The sequence below is a fragment of the Elephas maximus genome, chromosome 9 (genome assembly GCF_024166365.1).
Source record: "Elephas maximus indicus isolate mEleMax1 chromosome 9, mEleMax1 primary haplotype, whole genome shotgun sequence".
NCBI classification, from domain to species: Eukaryota; Metazoa; Chordata; class Mammalia; order Proboscidea; family Elephantidae; genus Elephas; species Elephas maximus.
The window spans coordinates 91,331,903-91,352,878 of NC_064827.1; the positions used below are offsets into that span (position 1 = coordinate 91,331,903).

Here is a 20,976-nt window from a genome sequence, read left to right on the forward strand (position 1 = left end):
TCTTTCTGAGTTAGCAGGGTATCCGTGTACTCAAATCTTTAATGCTATTCACGTGCTAGTCCATGCTAGAGAGACATGAAGCATCAGACAAAAAATTGAGCCTCTTTCCAATTTTAATTCAGGGTGAATCCCAGCGTGATTTCGGGTAATTCACAGTCTTCTCAGCGGCACTTTCTCCCTTTATTAAATGTAACCAGACTTTCATGAGAAGATGATTAAGATGAAGGGAACCTGAAGACACCATGTAATTGAGCCTCCCTGCATGTCCATGGACACAGCCAACCACTTTACATCATTTGTGAATGAGCCTTCATTAAATAAACATAATCAGTGAATTGTCATTCATTATTCATCTCTTGAGAGAATATCCAGAGTTGTTAAACTCTGATCATGAAAGTCATCTATTTTTCTTTTTTTTTTTAATGCATTTCTTTCATATCCCCTGGCTGTTTGTGTTGCATTCTTTCATTTCCATTTGATTTAATTTTGAAAATGGAATAAGTTGAGGTAGACAATTTTTGTAGTGTGTGGGTTAAAAGGGATCCACAAGAGGCTAATAAGTATGATTGCATATGTGAAAGTATGCATTATACAGATAGAATGTTCCTTGCACAATAGCCTGAGGATTGTCAGGTGTTCACTTTAAATCAGAATGCAAAGAAAATTTCCCCTCTCTTCAGTTATGAGCATTTGAAGTAAGCGAACCATGAAAGGTACAGTCACAAAACTCAGTGGTTTAAGCATACTCCAGTGTCTGTCTTCAGGTTCTTTAATTTATATTGAATTGTAGTGACGCTTTTAAAATTGATGTTGTATCTTGTTTTGAAAATCAGCAACAGCATATCACATGGGCTGCCTTTTCTTCAAGGAAACAAGAAAGTGCTCTCATTTTTGATTTTCCTCCAGAGTGGACCGCTTCCTTGTGGAACTTCTCTTTGGAAACTTTGAAGTAATCAAGATAACTAATCTCCTCTCTCAGAGAGAAATCTGAGTCAGCAGAAGATACTTCTCCTGGTATCTCCTCCTTCCATCTGATGTTTCCTTTCTCCATGCTATGTGGGCGCGGGTAAATGCAGACTCCAAACAACAACAAGTTTTCGCTTTTGCTTCTCTCTCAGCCTCTACCTCGTAGAGCAGAAGAGATGTGGTCCTGGAATTCAAATCGCAAAAATAGACACACTACACTAAACCGCTCTTCTGTATTAGGAAGTTTGAAAGAAAGAATGGTCCACCCCTGCCCATCCAGTATCTTTACTGTTTTCATTGATCATAAAATTAGCACATGCTCCATTTAATGGATATAAACTAAACAATACGTGTCAAGTTGAATGTGAAAGTTCCCCATAATTGGTGGTATCATTCAAGGGGTGTGTGAGTGTGTTTTGTTAACATGCATGGGGTGGCACTTGAAATACTCCTCTGTAACGTGCTGTATTCACTAAATATTTTGTAGGCTTTTTTCCATGTCAGTGTTTGTGGATATGTCTGCAGCATCCTTTTGTTTCCTTTTTTTAAAATTAATTTTATTTATTTTGTTGTTGTTGAGAATATACACAGTAAAACACACACCAATTCAAGTTTCTACACGTAGGGTTCGGTGACAGTGATTACATTCTTCGAGTTGTACAACCATTCTCACCCTCCTTTTCTGAGTTGTTCCTCCCCTGTTAACACAAACTCACTGCCCCCTAAGGTTTCTATCTAATCTTTGAGTTACTCTTGTCAGCTTGATCCCATATAGAGAGTTCTTAAAAGAGCATAATACTCAAGGCACACTTTTTTTACTTAATTAAGCTAAACTGTTTCTTAGTTTTGGAAAGTCTTGTGGCGTAGTGGTTAAGAGTTCGATTGCTAACCAGAAGGTTGGCAGTTCAAATCTACCAGGTGCTCCTTGGAAACATTATTGGGTAGTTCTGCTCTGTTCTGTTCATACTGACTCCTAGGGTCGCTATGAGTCGAATCAACTTGATGGCAATGGATTTTTTTTTTTTTTTTTATTGCTTAGTTTTGAGAAGACTTCAGAGGATGTTTAAGGTTTAAAGATTATCTCAGGGCAGTAGTCTCGGGGGTAGTTCATCCAGCCTTCATGGCTGCAGAAAGTGTAGGGTCCATGAGAATTTGAAATTCTATTGTCTGCAGCATCCTTTTAAAATGACTGTCTATTGTATGATCATTATGTAAATCAGAGTTAATTTATATAGTACCCGCTTGACAGACATTAAGTCATTTTCAATTTTCTGATATTCTAAACCTGTACCACTAAACATGCTAGCTACCAGGTACATGCAACAGTTTAATTAAAACTAGATACTACTAAAAACCTAGTTTCTTATTCACACTAGTCACATTTTAGGTGCTCAAGAGCTACATGTGACTGGTGCAGATACAAAAATTTTTCATCATTGCATAAAGTTATATTGGACAGCACTATTCTAAACTAATGGCTTCAGACTTCTTTGATTGCATAATAGTCTATGCAATTTCTTTATTCATCCATGACTCATTCATTCAGTGAATTATTGAGTGCCTCTCTGTGCCAGGTGATGTGCTAGGTGCTTGGATATATCTTTCATAAAACAACAAAAAATACCTGTCCTCACAATGTTTACATTCCATTAGCCAAAGGTTTTGAGTACTCACTCCCGATAAATGTATATGTATAAGTTGTGTGTGTTTGATTATACATATATATACGTACATATACATACAAGTGTATGCTGTCATGCCAATATATCATGTTCTTGTTGCTTGCCCTCAAGCCAATTCTGACTCACAGCAACCACCCTATATGTGCAGAGTAGAACTGCTCCATAGGGTTTTCAAGGCTTTGACCTTTTGGAAGCAGATCACCAGGCCTGCTTTCCAAGGCATGTCTAGGTAGGTTCAAACGGCCAAGCATTTGATTAGCAGTCAAGCGCTTAACTGTTTGTGCCACTCAAGGATCTTAATATATCATAAAACATTAAAAAATAGGAGTGAAAAAAGAATAAGGTAAAAATATAAATAATTTCCGAATTACTCTTCTTGTATTCCACTTTGGAGGCCACTGTTTTCAATGATGTGGTGTACAAGATGATCTCTAAAGTTTCATCTGGTGCTGAAACTGTGAACTCTTAACACATTCTAAATAGGTAGTCTTCTTTCTATTTTAATACCTTTCCTAAATCTACTTGTTTCATAAAAGGCCATTTCTTGTTAACTGTAGACTTTTTCCTATGCTCTTTGAGTTTGTTCATTTATTTATATGTTTATTTAGGAAACATAAAGTTCATACCATATGCCAGGTAAAACCAAAAAAACCCAAACCCAGTGCCGTCGAGTCGATTCCGACTTATAGTGACCCTATAGGACAGAGTAGAACTGCCCCATAGAGTTTCCAAGGAGCGCCTGGCGGATTCAAACTGCCAACCCTTTGGTTAGCAGCCGTAGCACTTAACCACTACACCACCAGGGTTTCCATATGCCAGGTAGGTACTTGGAAATTGAACAAGTCAAGGTTCGTGCCCTCAAATGAGACAGGCCGGCTATTTAGTGACTATAATACTGGGTGTTATGGAAACTGAGAAGAGGGACATAAAAAGAAAGCCACTGGTTGGCAGAACGGCGGACAACACTCATGAACATGACTTTATCTTTGCTTAGTTATTATACCTTCTTCTCTGGGGAAGTTATGAAATCAATATTTCTCCTATGGGTACTGTCTTAGTTATCTAGTGGTGCTATGACAGAAATACCACAAGTGGATGGCTTTAACAAACAAATTTATTCTCTCACAGTTTAGGTGGCTAGAAATCCAAATTCAGGACACCAGCTCTAAGGGAAGACTTTCTGTCTCTGTTGACTCTGGGGAAAGTCTTTGTCTCCTTTCAACATCTGTGGGCCTGGCTTTCCTTGGAGATCTCCGTGAGTCTAGGTATAACAGGTTACAATTCAGGATCAGAAATGACTCAGGATACAGTTTTTCAGTCAGGACAGCTTCTCAGCCATACCCACAGGCCGGCCTTTCTATTTCTCTTGGCTCTCAGCCCCTTGGCTCCTCAGCCTGGCCCGGCCCCTGCCCTACTGAGGCAAGTGTTATAGAGCTCTTTAGCTCCATTGATAAGTGCCCAGAGGCACCCCACCCCACCAGTGTGCCTCGGCCCAAAGGTGTCCAGCTCTCCAGCTCCTTGGGTTGGCAAGTCTGGCTCCACCGACAAGTGCCTGGAGGCACCCCACTCCACCAGTAAGCCTCCTTCCCGAAGGTGCTCAGCTCTCTTGCTCCATGGGTCGGCACACCCACTGTGCTGACTCCTGCTGGTCTCCTGGTTCTGCTGCTACTGGTTCGTTGCCACCACTTCTTGCCATCTTGTGCCGTCTCCGGTGTTACAGCTCTCTGTCTCCTAAGTCTAGGAGGTTCTCAGTGTAGGGACCCCCGGGTCCAAAGGACACACCCCGCTCCTGGCTCTTCTTTCTTGGTGATGAAGTCTCCTCCTCTCTACTCTGTCCTCTTTCCTTTATCTTTTGTAAGATAAAAGGCATGACTGAAGCGAGGGTGAGGCTGTGAGGGCTGTGATTTGAGTCACACCCTTTAGTAAGGATGTGGCTCAAGATATACCCCATCCTAATCCTTCCTTATTACAGAATACCACAAAATGGAGGACAGTTACTTCAGATCACAAAATGGAGGACAGCTGCACAATACTGGGAATCATGGCCTAGCCAAGTTGACACATATTTTGGGGGGACACAGTTCAGTCCATGACAGGTACTTTTTTCCTCCATAGTATTTTCTTTTTTTTTGGTAAAAGTAAAATTCTAAGCCACTAATTTAAGAATATTAAATCACTGCAGATTGCCACATTGATATCTTTTTGTGTTAAGATGCTCACCTTTATATTTTTAAGTTAGATTTTAGGATTGGAAGGACTCTATATGGGATAAGAAGGTAAGTATGATAAATTCCGTAGCTCCTGCTACTAGAAAGGAGGAAGCAAAGTAGCCCTCAGAGGTGTGTGTTTATTCTTGTGTTCATTTAACAAAAATTTAAAAATACTTCCTGTGCAGAAAGCAGTTAACTCTAAAATACATTTCTCACATGGGGTTTTAATTAGGGAATTCTGATGGGTATAATGGATAATGCCATTTAGAGCAAATTTAGAAATGAAAGAATTGATTGTGTGTTGTTTTTCTCTTCTCTATTTTAGGGCAAGTTAGAGTCTTCAGAGCTCTGTATACATTTGAACCCCGAACTGTAAGTATTCGGTTTTTTAACTTTTAAACTGACATAAAAACCTAAGGTTTTTCATTTAGACACTTCCTCTGGCCTAAATGGTCAACCTTATCTTTGATAAAACCAGTTGCCGTTGAGTGAATGTCTACTCATGGTGACCCCATAAGTGTCAGAGCAGAACTGTGCTTCACAGGGTTTTCAATGGAAGTAGATTACCAAGCCTTTCCTCTGAGGTGTCTCTGGGTAGACTTAAACCTCCAACCTTTTGGTTAGCAGCTGAGTGAGTTAACTATTTATACCATCCAGGGACTCCTAAAAGCCAGTTGCAGTCAAGTGGCAGTCAGGTCATTTTCCACCTCAGAACAGAGGTCTGAAAGCTAAGCTCCAGGGTGATTTGCTTATCTTCCCTTTCTCAAAGTCCCGTGTCTGTCTTGTGCTGATTCTCCCAGTGTGGTGACACCACCTTCTTTTGGTCACGAGGTGACCTTTGTGTAAAGCACAATGACCATTTCTTAGCCTCTCTCTGAATCTCACTCTAACCTTCCCTGATTCACCCCTTGCCCTTCTGCCTCAAGCTGACATAATGGCACCTCTGCCAACCTCCCAGAGCCCTTTGTACATCTTTGTTGCATGCACTTCCCATTGGTATAGTTTCTGTCATCAGTCTGTAAATCCACCTGTTTATTCATTCTTTAGTAAACACCTACTGTGTACCAGATAAGGAGCCATGGTGGCACAGTGGTTAAGCACTCAGCTGTGAACCAAAGGTCAGTGGTTCTAACCCACCAGCTGCTCTGCAGAAGGATGATGTAGCAGTCTGCTTCCGTAGACTCTGGTCTTAGAAGCCCTGTGGGGCAGTTTTACTCTGTCCTATAGGGTTGCTGTGAGTCGAAATTGACTCTACAGCAGAGGGTTTGGCTTGGGTTTTGTTATGTGCCAGACACTGGTCCAGGCATTAGGGATAGTGCAGGGAACTACACAAAGGATGATTGCCTGGAGCCTGCATCCCAGTGGGGAGAGAATGACAGTCAACAGAGAAAAGAAGGTGACTGTTGGGCTGATATGTGCTATGAAAAGGGTGAGGGACAAAGAGGTGAGTGAAGGGAAGGAAGAATGTTACTATTATTATTGTTTTGGTGATAGTGAAAACCATTTTAACTACTCATGGACAAAAGACAGCATACAACAGGAAAAGTTCCATGACAGGTGGTCTGGGTGGAGTGGAAAACTTCCATGCACATCCCGTCTCTTCGCACCGTGGAGGAAGTACCCCAAGGATCTTCCTCCACCTGGTTTTATGTTCCAGGAGTTTGTGTATTTCACTACACAGTGTGCAATGCAAGTTTTCCTGCCTGACCACCTGAAGAGGGGGTAGTCAGACATGGGAACACCAGCCTGGAATTGTTAAGTGTTATTTTTGATAGGTGTGTAGGGATGGCCTTTCTGAAAAGGTGACGTTTGAATAGAGACCTGAAGGAAATGAGGGAGGGAGTCTTGTGTGTATCTGGGGAAACGATGTGCAAGGAACACATAGCAGGAAGGACAGCGTGGCTTGTAAAGCAGTGAACACGGGAGGTAGGAGTTGAGTTCAGGGAGGTGGGGGCGGAGAGGAAGGGCAGATCGTGAAGGGCCTACGGGTCTCATTTGGATTATGATCTGGCTAAGGTGGGAAACCCTTGGAAGGTTTTAAGTATAGAAGTGATCCAATAAGTTTTAGAAGACTCACTTTACCTGAGGTGTGGAAAACCATCTAGGAGACCAGGAGTGGAAGGAGGGTGTCCAGATAGGTAGTGGGCAGAGGAGAAAGAAACCAAGACAAGAAGCATGCTCGCAATGACTTTTCTCCTTATACACTAGAAACTAATGCCTTCTGTCTGTGGCAGCCAGCTTGCCGCTGCCATTGTCTGTGCTTACTCTGGACCCTGTGGCCCCCCAAAGTCAAAGGCTCCCAGAAGATGGCCCAGAGCAAGTGGCACTGAGCATTGATTCACTGAAATCAGGGCAGGACCTGCCTTCAGTTCCCAAGGTGGCCATTTATTTGCAGTGTAAATTTACTTACCCTCTTTGTCAGTGATTTCCTCATTTGAAAACGAGAATAATATTAGCTATTCTGCTGTGAGGCTGGAAATGAGATAAATATTTGAAGCCTGCCCCTTGGTGATTCCGGTAAATGGCAGCAAGTCATATAGCTAGTAAGGAATACGTGTGTTCAGATGAGGTCTCGGAAGACTTGGTACTTAAAATGTTTCTGGAACAAGAAGGGGTTGGGTGAGTAGGGGTAGTTCTCTCAGTTTTTTATTCTTTTCACCACGAGGTTCCAGGCGTATCTCTCCTGTGTTGATGAGGCTGGGGAACAGAAGGGAAGTGTGAGGCCCAGCAGTTGTGTCCCCCATCCACAGGGAGAGCCATCATTTCATTGATCTGGTCATCTTTTTTAGTTGTTTCCTAGGTTGTATGACCCCTGAAGAGGCTGGGGGTGGGGAGTAGAGTCCTCAGCTCTCTTCCTAGGCCAGTCACTGAGTAGACCATTTCCTGCTGCCTCCCTGACCCTAGAATGAGACTTGCATGTACTCGGTTTTGAGGTCTGAGGTTACTCTTGACTCTTCCTCCTCTCTTCCAACAATGTCCTATTGGTCATCACTTTTGTCCTTTCTCACCGCCTGTCTCTCCTTTGGTTCCTTACTACCTTGTGTCTTTAATAACTTCCAGCATACTGACTTCACCCAGACTGATTTCCTCAAAATGTTGCTTTGATCCTGTCACCTGACTAAGGATATGTGCCCCACAGTCCAGCCCTGCTTTCCTCTGTTTCTTTCTTGGACCATCCTGTCTAGATTTTACTCATAGTACAGCCATCTCAGAACCCTTTCTGGACTCGTGGCACTGAGTCCCCTCTGCATTCAAATACTTCCCCTTCCATAAAGATTTCTCTGCCCACTCCAGCAGAAAATGATGGGGTCCCTTTCTCATCTCTAAACTTCTACAGTTGGTGTCTCCATTCTTCTCCCTAACATGGTGTCCAGGAAGGCAGCAGAGCACAGGGGTTCTGAGCCTTCACTAGATTTTAGGACCAGCTCTGCCTCTTAGCAACTGTGTGACTTTGGGGGAATTTCCTAACCTCTTTCTGTACCTCATTTTTTTGTCTGTAAAATGAGAATAATACTAATCTCATAGAGTTTTAGTGAAAATTAAGTGAGATTAATTGAATAAAGTGGTTATTGCTATTAAGGAGTCCCTGAGTGGTGCAAACAGTTAAGTGCTGGACTACTAGCCAAAGGGCTGGTGGTTCAAACTCACCCAGAGGCACCTCAGAAGACAGTCCTGTTGATCTGCTTCCGAAAGATCCTAACCCTATGAAAACCCTATGGAGCAGTTCTACTCTGCACACATGGGGTTGCCATGAGTCGAATTCAGCATCTAACAACAATAACATTACTATTAAGGAGTAATGACAACTATAGAAGAAGAAGAGGTTGCTCTACAGTAGAGATTTGGCAAATATTTTTTGACCGATTGATACATTGATTAATTTACCTCTAATTCTACTCCAGGATGTAGTCTTTCCATTGCTTTGTTTTCTTAGTTACTATTGAATGCATAGGAGAAAACAGACATTTAATTCATTCGGCTTTTGAACGTTCAGTATTTAAAACTTGAATTGTATTTTTTAATACTCCTGGCCCCCAGAATCCTAGGCCACTGAGCAGTGCTACCAGTCCATCCTGTGTGTACCTGGTGGTCAATAGTAGCTGCTCCAAGCCTGCTGCCCTCACACTCTGCTCCTTCCCATCCCCCCACAACCCAGCTATAAAGGGCTAGCGACAGGCAGAGCAGGCAGCCTCTAGCACCCATGGGACATCCTAACTGGTTAGCGCCCATGCTGTGCCAGTTGTTCAGTATTTTGAATATCATCCCAGAACTAGGTGAGTGTTAAATTCCTTTTCTGAGTCAGGATTTCTGGTGGACAATGCTGGGAGCCCAGTTTGATCTTTCTCCCCACCAAACAGTGGCTGTCTCCTCCAGAGGGGTGGATAGAGCGCAGTACATCCCAAACTAACCTGGCTTCTTCAGGTCTTTGGCACCAGGAAAGATCAAAGGGCTGAGCTGGACTTAGAGGGACTGTGGCCAACAGGAGCAGCACCCCCTGAGAGTCCTAGGCCCAGTTTGTAGGTACTCTTCTACCCTGTAGAGGTGGGGGCAGTTGTATGGCCCCAACCTTGGTGGTTCATTGAATAGATAGAACACTGGGCAGCTGTAGGTCCAGGTTCTTCCAGCCAACCCATTTTGCATCTGTCTTGCTTGAAGGGGAGGTAGTCCTGGCATGGCCCAGCCCTGTTTACTTCTTATCCTCCCTGCATTCCTCCACCCCATCCAAAAGAGATCTGGGTGGACTGGATAGACCATTGAAGATGCTTTGATGGTGAGAGCACCACACTTCCTGTGTGCTGGAGGTGTATTGATCTTCAAAGGGAAGCCAGTGGGCCCTTGTTCTGCTCATGGAATGTTTGCTGAGCGTCGCTAGGTTTATAACACCATGTGTACAGGAGAAGCTCTGGACTGGGAATCCAAAGGTTCAGGCAGGAGCCCAGCCCTCCCCCCATGAACTGTGTAATTTGGGACAAGTTCTTCAACCTGTCTGAGCCTGATTGTGAAATGGAGATAATATCCATGACCCAGGCCTGCCTAATGGGTTGTCGTGAGAATCGAAGTAGGCCAAGTGGGCTTTGCAAGTGTAAGGTGCTGCTGTTGACTTGTTGTACTGCATTCTGCGAGGGAGTGACATATTTTCCATGGCCACCAGCTTTCCACTTGGTCATGTGCCATGACCACCAGTTATACTCATAACCGTTCTGTATGAGAGATGGCATAGACGGTGGTCTTCGTTTAAGTGTGGACTGTACCATGCACTTGTTGTATGGCCTGGAGCAAGTTCCTCATCTATAACATGGTGATGAGAATAGTACCCACTTCATAGGGTTGTGGAGTCCCTGGGTGGCGCAAAGGGTTAAAGTACTGGGCTGCTAAACAAAGGGTTGGCGGTTTTAGTCCTCAGAAGAAAGGACTGGTGATCTACTTCTGAAAAATCAACCCTATGGAGCCCAGTTCTACTCTGACACACATGGGGCCACCATGAGTTGAAATTGACTTGACAGCAACCGGTTGTTTTTCATATGATTGCTGGGGAGGGTTAAATTAGTTAGTATTTGTAAAAGTCCAGACTAGTACCTGGCACAGAATAAAGCACTGTGAAAGTTCACTAAAAACTTCTGTAGAGAATTTTATTTGTTTTTTTCTATTTATTAATTTTTGTGGACTCCAGATGGACAAATCTGAAGAATTTCAAAACTATATCACAATTTTTCTAAAATCATGCTTAAAAGATATTTTTGCATAAACCAACAAAATTCATACCTTAGAATGGGCATATACGTGACCAAGTTTGTACTCACCACTGTAACATCCCAGTGGATAGCAACTTGTTCTAAAACCTTCTGGTTCTTCAAGGAGAGATGAAAGGAGGAATGTGGTTAAAAACCAAATAACAAGCTGGAAATAACGAAGTGCTTACTTGATTGTGTCACTGTTTTCCCATTTCTATGCCGTGAATATGATGCCAGGAATGTAAAACTAGATCCTCACTGAAAATTTATATTAAGTGTCCTGCTAGTGGTTTCTTAATAGAAAATGTGAATATTATAGGTAAAATCTATCTAAGTGTATTATAATCATGAAATTACCTTATCTTCCATACTGCTACCAATAGTCTGAAGGATTTAGTAGACTGCCTCCAGAGCTAGGTTAGGAAAACCTGCCCCTAGTTTTTTTGGAAGAAATTATTTTACAGGTAGTGGCTTTGTGCATCTGGGAGCTATTGATTAAAACAGAACAAGCTTTCCTCTGTCATTTCTCAGGATGAAAAAATAGCATGACCTCTTTTTACATGACTGAAATCGACCGCCATGTTGTTATCTTAGCTGAAAAACAGGTCTGACCTAATAATGGTGGCTTGTGGCGGATACCACTATTGCACACAGCCATTAATTTAAAAACCAACACAGCACTAAGAAGTATCCAAATGACCGTGCCCAGTGACATTTTCCAAATAATGCACTTTACCAAACAACAAAGGACATGAATTACTTAAGACATTAAGAGTTTTAACTGTTCTTGGCTTTATTTTTTATGAGAAAGAGAAATCACAGAGGGTATGTGTGTGTGTGTATGCATTTTGCTTTTTAAGCCACTTTTTCATTATGTGCCCTTTTGTTTCAAGGGCGAATGATCCTAATGTAGAAATTTAGGCAAACTTGACTTTTGCAATTTTAGGAGGAGGCTAAAACTTTGGAGAGAGATGATTCCTTAACTTCTTTGAAGGCACTGATTGAAGAAGATTCATTGTAAGACTAAGTGGGTGAGGTTAACTCATGGGAAAGTACAGAATAAGGGCGGCCCATGACGGCTCTAAGACAAGAAAGACCTTTTCAAGGCATTCCAAACCAAAAACCAAACCCGTTGCTGTCGAGTCTGTTCTGACTAATAGCGACCCTACAGGACAGAGTAGAACTGCCCCATAGGGTTTCCAAGGAGTGGTTTTCAAACTACCAATCTTTTGGTTACCAGCTGGACACTTAACCACTATACCAGTAGGGCTCCTTCGAGGCATTGAATTCTTTCAAAAATCCGGGAAACTGAGCCATGAGCAACCCCATGCACAACTGAATTTGATTGTAGTGCTCCATAGGGTTTTCACTGGCTGATTTTTCAGCAGTAGATCTCCAGGCCTTTCTTCTTAGTCTGTCTTAGATTGGAAGCTCCGATAAAACCTGTTTAGAATCATAGCAACACACAAGCCTCCGCCGGACTGGTGGTGGCTGTGCATAAGGTGCACTGACCAGGAAATCAAACTCAGGTCTCCTGCATGGAAGGCAAGAATTCTACCACTGAACCAACACTGCCTGCCTCCCATTCCTTGTTGTTGTGTGCCATTGAGTCGATGCCAACTCATAGTGAACCTATAGGATAGAGTAGAGCTGCCCTGTAGGGCTTCCTAGGCTGTAATCTTTACGGGAGCAGATCGCTGGGTCTTTTCTCAGGGAGAGCGACTGGTGAATTTGAACTGCTGACCTTTTGGTTAGCAGGTGAGTGCTTAACCATTGCGCATCCCTTAGTGCCATCTAAAAGAGAGATAGTCAAATGATGTTAAAATTGCCAGCCTTCCTGTTAAGGGACTGGCCACTCTATCCAGCTGGGATGCTGTGGTGGTGGAGAGCGAGTCCTCTTCCTGGCCTCTCTTTGGGAGTGGTCCAGTTTGCAGCAGGGACATAGTTAAGGAAATAGTTTGTTTCTCTAATCACTTTCTATATCCATCACATAGTGATAGTAATATTGATCACAGATCATCAGGAAATTTTAGAGTAAGATTAGAGATTTAGTCTAAGAGATCTTTATTTTTTTCCCCTGCATGCCTGTTTCAGATAACATTAAAATGCATGTCAGCAGGCCTGTGAGGGTTTAACTACCTTGTATAGTTTGTGCTACGTGTAAGTCTACCAGTTGCAGTCGCATCAGTTCCGCCTCATGGCGTCCCCACGTGTGTCAGAGCAGGACTATGTTCCATAGGGTTTTCAGTGGCTGATTTTTTGGAAGAAGATTGTCAGGCTTTTCTTCTAAAGTACCTCTGGGTGGACTTGAACCTCCAGCTTTTTAGTTAGCAGCCAAGCACATTAACTATTTGCGCCACTGAGGGACACCCATGTAGGTCTACGTAAATCAAACTGTAAATGTGACAAGCACTCCAGGACCTTGCCTTTTAAAGGAACACAACCATTTTTTGATATGAATAATCATTTACTGATGTTTATATTTGAATGCAAAATACATCTAAATATTCATGTATTGTGATTGTTTAAAACATGATATAGCTATAGTCTTCATTTATATTCAGGGGAAATAGTTATAATAATAACGTAGACCGACTTTGAAGCTAAATAAATTACCGTTGCAGAGTCACTTGTTGCCCAATTCTGCCACTGAGAGAAGATAAACAAAAAGAAAAATGAACGGATGAAAGAATTTCTTTCACTAGCGTAATTTTTACTTGTACAGAACAATAACTACAATCAGAAGATATTTTCCTCACCAAAATTATGAAAATAATATATGCTGATGATAGAAAATTTGGAAAATTTTCCATGCATGTTTCATGCATAATGGCGATCTTATCCGATGTGAAAATTTTTCATTCAGCATGACAACATAAATAAACATTTCCCGGTATCTGAAATTCTTTGTCAGTAAGCATTGTTCTGTTTCCTCACAAAGTCATGCTGGTGTTACCTACTGCTGGAAAAAAAAGATGTTTAATTAAATTGCCTGACTTTATTCAGAGAGCTTGTACGACATTTGACTGGTCCAGGGCTGGGTGCATAACTGAGTGTAATTAACTAATCCCTTGGAGCTGTTATGGTCGCTAGACTTTTTGGATTTACTGCTTTCTGTCTTTCAGCTCTTTAGCCTTACTGATGGTTCAGTTATGGATTAATGACTCCACTTTACGAAATCTTCCTTCTCTCTGAACATGAAGTGATATGATAATGGCTTTCTCAAAATACGCAGATAGCAGAGGTTGATATTAAAAAGTTTAAGGATTGAGGCCTAATGATTTGGGAGAGAGCCGAGTTTCTGGCTATTTGTCATGGTTTTAATTCTAGATGATTATTCTTTTTCGAAAGAGTAGATATGTATTACCTTTTGGAATTCCTAGTAGGAAGATATGGTGGCGTAGTGGTTAAATGCTACGGCTGCTAACCAAAGGGTCGGCAGTTCGAATCCACCAGGCACTTCTTGGAGACTCAATGGGGCAATTCTACTCCGTCCTATAGGGACATTATGAGTCGGAATCGACTCGAAGGCACTGGATTTTAGTAGGAAGAAGCTTTATTGATGATTTATTTTGACATGAAAATGCTTTTCTTGTGGAAGAGTGAGTATAAGATGCTTGTGTGGGTTGGAGGGGTGGTGGTTCTTGTTATGTATGTAATTCCTTGAAAGTTCATCAAAGGAAAAATTCAACTTTCTGTTCATGTTTTATCCTTGGATGGTGCAAATAGTTAATGCGCTCAGCTGCTAACTGAAAGGTTGGGTGTTTGGATCCACCCACAGTACATCAGAAGAAAGGCCTGGTGATTGACCTCCGAAAAATCAGCCATTGGAAATCCTATGGCGCACAGTTCAACTCTGACACGTGGGGTGGCCATGAGTCAGAGTCGATGCGGTGATAACCGTTCCATTTTTTTCTTATACATATGTTTTTTATTTGTTTTATGTGCTGATTTAAGTATATAAAAATGCATTTCCTGGAAAGATACTTTATGATTGGAAATATATATAATTATTATCATAATCATTATATTCTAATTCATGAAAAATCCCAGGAAGTCAAACTGTTTTTTCACTCTTTTAGCCAGATGAATTATACTTTGAAGAAGGTGATATTATCTACATTACTGACATGGTAAGTCCAGATAACATTTTGTAATACTACATATGAACAAAAGTTGTCCAAAATAAGACTGTCTCCTGTACTTGTAACGTTGTATATTATTTAAATGTGGGTGTACACTGGCAATTATATAGAAATACGTATGCACAAGTTCTTCATTTCTGCATAATTTGTAATAGTATAAGATTGGAAGTAGCCCATATATCCATCAGTAGGAAAATAAATAAAATTTGGTATATCAACAAATGGACCATTAGGTAGCTATAAAAGAAATGAGGTCTATGTATAATCTACTATAGGGTAATCTTCAGTGTATTTTGCTGAGTGAAAAAAAAGCAAGGTGGAAAAAAATGTATATTATGCTCTTACTTACCTAAGAATATACATATACCTATGTGCCTGAATTAAAAAAAAAAAAATCAAAAGATTAAACCATAAAATAAAATGTAAAAAATGGTTCTATCTATGTGGGGCAAGGGGCTCATAGAGGAAGCATAAATAGATACATAGATGGAAGATAGATTTAAAAAATAATAATAATATACCTAGTTTTGAAGATTTGACTTTGAAATCACGTAAACATTCACATTGTTATTAAATTGTAAGAAAGGTCCCTAAAAATTAAATGCAAGATGAATCAGATGAAGCTAATTGTACCCCAACACTTGGCATACCCATACAGAAAGGAACTATTCCGAGTGATGTTAAAACTCAGTAATTTGAACGCCCCTAGTTCAACATCTATGAAGGACAAATAGAACTGCCAAAAAAAAAAAAAGAAAAAGCTGTGAACTATTTTCAGTCATGATCTTGTTGGGGAAGTGTTGGTGCTGCTCTTCTGAGATTGTTGCGTGTGTATTGTGGTTTAGAGCAAATGAGTCACAGGGCAGTAATGTTGAGAACTGGGATTTTCCACATGGAGAAAGTAGATACATGTAAAATCGATGAAGGTAAGTAAAAACCCTATAGTCCTGCATTTGAATTGGAAGTATAATGTCTGTTATCTAAAATAAAAACATTTCCTGCTCCTGTCCTTTGAAAAGGCCTAGAAAAAAATGACTAACCTGGTAATATGTCATTTCCCACTAAAAGGAACAAAGCTCCTTTGAGAAATGATTGATACCAGGTCTGAGGCGGCAAAGATACAAGATAAACCTGGAACATTTGCTATTAGAAAGCAAGGAAGCCACCAAAGACTACTAGGATCACATTGGAACGACTCAGGAACTCACTTGAAGAGATTCCTACTGACTGAAAATGGGACAGTTTGAGCATCAGTTAGGAGAACAACTGTGAAGGACTGCAACACATTAAATATGTTTAAATCCACGAGTTCCTGTTGATACTTAGAAAACAACAACAAAACATTGTTCACCCTGAGGAACCGCTAGGGAGCCAACTTTTTATTTTAAAAACTGGTGAGGTAAAGAGTCGGCATTTATCCTTCCTTTTCTCTATGAACTGCGTCTCTGGATAACCTGAGAGTTGATGAGGGAAAGTTTCACTTTGAGGAAATATTCCAGCTGTTTAAATGAAGAAGAAATAATAGAATTAGGAGGTTACCATTTTGCAACCCTTTTGAAATGATGGATGCAGATAACAGTTGTTGGTGTCAACTAACATTACAAAAAGAGAGACCATCAGACAGTATGTGTTTCCTGATGGAAAAGATTGACACAATCTATGAAATAGTCCTCCCCCCCCACCAAAAAAAAAAAGGATGCGAATCTAATGAAGCCTCTAGAACTAAGGACTGATTTCAAGACAATACAGGGACTAGAGGAACAATCTTTAGTGATAGCACAGGGATGCAACGGGCAACATCCAGACTGCTGGAAACTTTGTAGGACAAACAAACTGGTTTCTCCAGTAGATATATTGTGAGGAGTAAAAAAAAAAGAAAGAAAAAGGAGGGGGAACCTATGTATTAAGAGACTTAAGAGGCAGATCAGTCAATCAGTCACAGTGTATTTTGGTCACAAGTTGTGGGATACTTGGGAAATTTGAGTTTTGATCTAGATATTTGATGATATTAAAGAATTGTTGAAAAAAATTAAAGTTGTGATACACTGAATATTTATAGATGAAATATTATGTCTAGAATTTATGGAGAGGAGAGAAGCTGTGGATGGGACTATATCTGAAACAAGATTACCAAAAACCCACTGTCGAGTCAATTCCGACTAATGCATAAATAATTTGGGCAGTTGGGAAATGTGAATATGTAGGTTCGTTATACTATTCTTTTTATTTTTGTATAGCTTTGAATTTTTCTATAATAAAAAGTAACCCCCCCCCCAGCAAAGTACACTAATGTTCATTGCTGTGTTAATCAAAATGGCCAAAAGGTGTAAACAGCCCAAGTGTCCATCAGTAGATGAATTGGATAAACAAAATGTGGTCTATCCGAATGGAATATTACTCAGATAAATAAAGTTCTGTAAAGATAAAGTTCAGATAACATGCTGCAACATTGGTGCACCTCAAAAATCTTATGCTGAGTGAAATAAGACAGATGCAAAAAGAACAAATATTGTAGGATCCCACTTATGTGAAATATCAGTAATAGGCAAATACATAGAATCAAAAGTTTGTGTGGTTACTGGGAGAACTGGAGGGAGAGAGAAATGGGGGATTACTGCTTAAGGGATACTGAGTTTCATTTTAGGGTGATGAAAAACATTTGGAAATGGATAGTGGTGATGGTTGTACAACATAGTGAATGTAATTATGATACTGAATTGTACAAGTAAAATTGGTTAAAATGGCAAATGTTTTCTTTTAATATATATTTTATCACAATAAAAATAAAAAATTACCAACACTCCCCCCCAAAACAAACAAACTGTCATGGATTGAATTGTGTCCCCCAGAAGTATCTGTCAACTCGGCCTTGTATGTTTGTCTGATTGTCTACTATTTTATCTTCTGATGTCATCTCCCTGTATGTTGTAAATCTTATCACTATGATGTAATAAGGTGGATTAGTGGCAGTTATACTGATGAGGTCTATAAGATTAGATAGTGTCTTAAGCCAATCTCTTTTGAGATATAAAAGAGAAAAGCAAGCAGAGAGACACAGGGATCTCATACCACCAAAAAGCAGTGCGGGGAGCAGAGCGCATCCTTTGGACCTGAGGTTCCTGCGCTGAGATGCTCCCAGACCAGAGGAAGACTGATGCATCCCAAGGACTGACGCATCACAAGGACCTTCCTCCAGAGCAGCCAGAGAGTGAAAGAAAGGCTTCCCCTGGAGCTGACACCCTGAATTTAGACTTGTGGCCTACTCACCGTGAGAGAATAAACTTCTTTGTTAAAGCCATCCACTTGTATTTCTGTTATAGCAGCACTAGATGACTAAGACACAAACAAACCAAAAAAAAAAAGGAAGGTAAAATAGGAGCTTCCCCCACCCCCTAAAAAGAAGTATCTAGGAGGTAAGAGAAATTATAGACTCTGGACAAAAAAATTCTATGTCTGGTCTAAACTAAATGCAATTTTGTTCTTCTCTTTTATGTTATCTCTCTGATTTGTTTGCTTGTTGAGGCTTTGTAATGCAGTGTATTTGACTTGTAGGCAAATGTATGTGTGTTTGTAATTTAGTGATGAGGGGAATGACCAACCATAACCGAAGTGTGAAGAAGTTTGGTTAATGTGGGCAGGGCCGATGCACGTTTTGTAGAACAGGTACACTCTCTGAACCAGATAGTTTTAAAGGTGATTTGGATGTAAACTGGATTTAATGCCAGTTCATTTAACTGTTTTTTTCACCAGAGTGATACCAATTGGTGGAAAGGCACGTGCAAAGGCAGGACGGGGCTCATTCCAAGCAACTATGGTAAGTGTTGCGGTACTCACGTCACTTTGGCTAGATTTCATTCACTTTCTTTTATCTGGTCCCTGAGGCCCTTCTTGCTGCTATGGCTAAGAAATCAAAGGAGGCATTGCCAGTCCTGAACATTTCCCCTTTCCTGAGCCTCTTATTAATAAAATAGCCATGGCCGCCGGATTCCTTGGCTGACTCTTTGGCTTGTAGAAGTCACAGTCTCAAGAATGTCATAATCTTGAAAGAAACTCAGAGTTTTCAAGAAAATGTTTATGATTTTACCTCATTCATCTCTTAGACCTAATTTTTTTTTTCTGTTAAACAAAATCTCACAGATTGTTTCTTTAAATAGCCCTTTCTTTGGTGATCAAAGAACCCAGCCTTGTTAATTCATGTTGGGGCAGCGAAGTTTATTAAATGGCTTATCATTGCAGTTGGGGGAGCTTTGCCTCTGCCCTGAAGCTGCTTCCAGTTGAAAGATAGAACAGACGAAAATACTTAGCAGAGTAAAGTAAAAATACAGCAAAGGAAAGTAAAAAGAGCACAGGTACACAAGGGGCCTGGGTTTTAATTCTTTTTCTGCCACTTCCTAATTTCAGGGGGCCTTGGTTAAGACATGTGACTACTACCTCTGAGACTCCGTTTTCTCATTCGTATAATGAAAAAACAAAAAACCAAACCCATTGCCATTGAGTCCATTCCAACTCATAGTGACCCTATAGGACAGAGTAGAACTACCCCATTGGGTTACCAAGGACTGGCTGGTGGATTTGAACTGCCGACCCTTTCGTTAGCAGCCAAGTTCTTAACCACTGTGCCACCAGGGCTCCGTCTGTATAATGAGAAGGTTGGATTTACATCACTTCTAAGTCCCTTTCAACTGTAGCATTAGATGAATCCTTAGATCAATAGGGCTGGAATCAAGCACTAGTCCCAAGCAGTGGAGGGGGATTTAGAAAACATCAAAGAAGGCACTTCAAAGCTCAGGGGCCTCACCAGCCCTGGTCTAAGGGCAGTGCTGTTCTTCAACAAGGAAGGCTTTAAACGTTTCTACACTCTTCTAAGTCTTTGAAATCCCAAATACACCTTTATCAGGCCCCCACTTCCAACCTTGATCATGGATATGGTAACCTGTGTTTTGTTGTTGTTAGTTGCTATCAAGTCGGGCTCCAGCTTGTGGCGACCCTGTGCACAACAGGATTGGACTGTTGTGATTCATAGGGTGTTCATTGGCTGACATTTGGAAATAGATTGCCAGGCTTTTCTTCCTAGTCCCTCTTAGTCTGGAAGCTTCATTGAAACCTGTTCAACAGCAAAACAACATGCAAGCATCCACTGACAGGTGGTGGCTGTGCATGGGGTGCATGGAGTAGGGTATCTCCTGCAAAAATTCTCCCACCAAACCACCACTGCCCTCCCCTGTGTTCCAGAAATTGTTACCTTATGGCTCTTTAATGGTGGGGAGGGGGTGGGCCAGAAGTAGCATTTGAAGAGCAGCCTTCATTCACTTGGACAACAGTGAATATACCTTCCTTAGAGGATGCTGGTTGTCCTTTCTGAATACAGGAAGCAAACTGTCCTCTCCCTCTACCACCACCGCCCCCCCCGCCCCCACACACGGGGAAACAGTTGTTTTCAGACATCTTAGAAACAGTGTTTTACAGAATGTAAAAATGAATGCTAAATGCTTTCTTTTGTGTTTTTTCCAAATTTACTTGTCCTTTAAGCACATAAGTAAACTGGCAATCATGGACCTGTTATTGTTTGTTTACCTTCCAATTAATTGCTGTGTTATTGCCTTATTGCTTGGTCTCTTTCATGTAACACATAATTCGGCATCTTTTAACGTGGGAAATGTCAGTTTGGTTTTCTGCAATTTTGAAAACAAACAACGTCTGGGAAACAACACAACAATGTTGAAGGCCCTGGCACTCCCTGGCCAGTGAGTAGCTTCAGTGAAAGCTTTTGGTTGGCACTCTTCACTTTGGCTGTATACTTTTTCTTCTCAATCTAGTGGCTGAGCAGGCAGAATCCATTGACAATCCATTGCATGAAGCTGCAAAAAGAGGTGGGTGTGATTCTTTTTAAATGCACAGATGTTAAGTATACATGGTCATGCATCGCTTAATGTCACAATATGTTCTGCGAAATAGGCTGTTATGTGATTTGGACGTTGTGTGAACACGTTATATATAGGCAGTCCCTGGGTTATGAGCGTATGACTTACATACAACCTGTAGTTACGATCCAACACCCATAAAGCCTATTATATTAAAAACCATGGCCTTACATGTGGTCACACGTTGCCCAAAGGGACGTTATGCAGCACATGACCATAGTTTGATGAGTTTTTGACAATTGTATACAGCCATGAAACCAACACTCAAAGACCTAGAACACTTATATCACCCCCAGAAGTTCTCTCGTGCCCCTTCCCAA

At 41.0% G+C, this 20,976-nt stretch overlaps 1 protein-coding gene across 1 annotated transcript in view; it reads left to right on the top strand.

The window, feature by feature from the left end:
- Window positions 1–20,976, top strand: part of OSTF1 (osteoclast stimulating factor 1) — a 63,754-nt gene that overhangs the window by 27,314 nt on the left and 15,464 nt on the right. Inside the window, exons 2-5 of the mRNA XM_049895214.1 lie at window positions 5,184–5,230; window positions 14,673–14,723; window positions 18,486–18,549; window positions 20,552–20,605. Of these exons, the coding sequence (XP_049751171.1) occupies window positions 5,184–5,230; window positions 14,673–14,723; window positions 18,486–18,549; window positions 20,552–20,605 (216 nt within the window). The remainder of the gene's footprint in view (window positions 1–5,183; window positions 5,231–14,672; window positions 14,724–18,485; window positions 18,550–20,551; window positions 20,606–20,976) is intronic.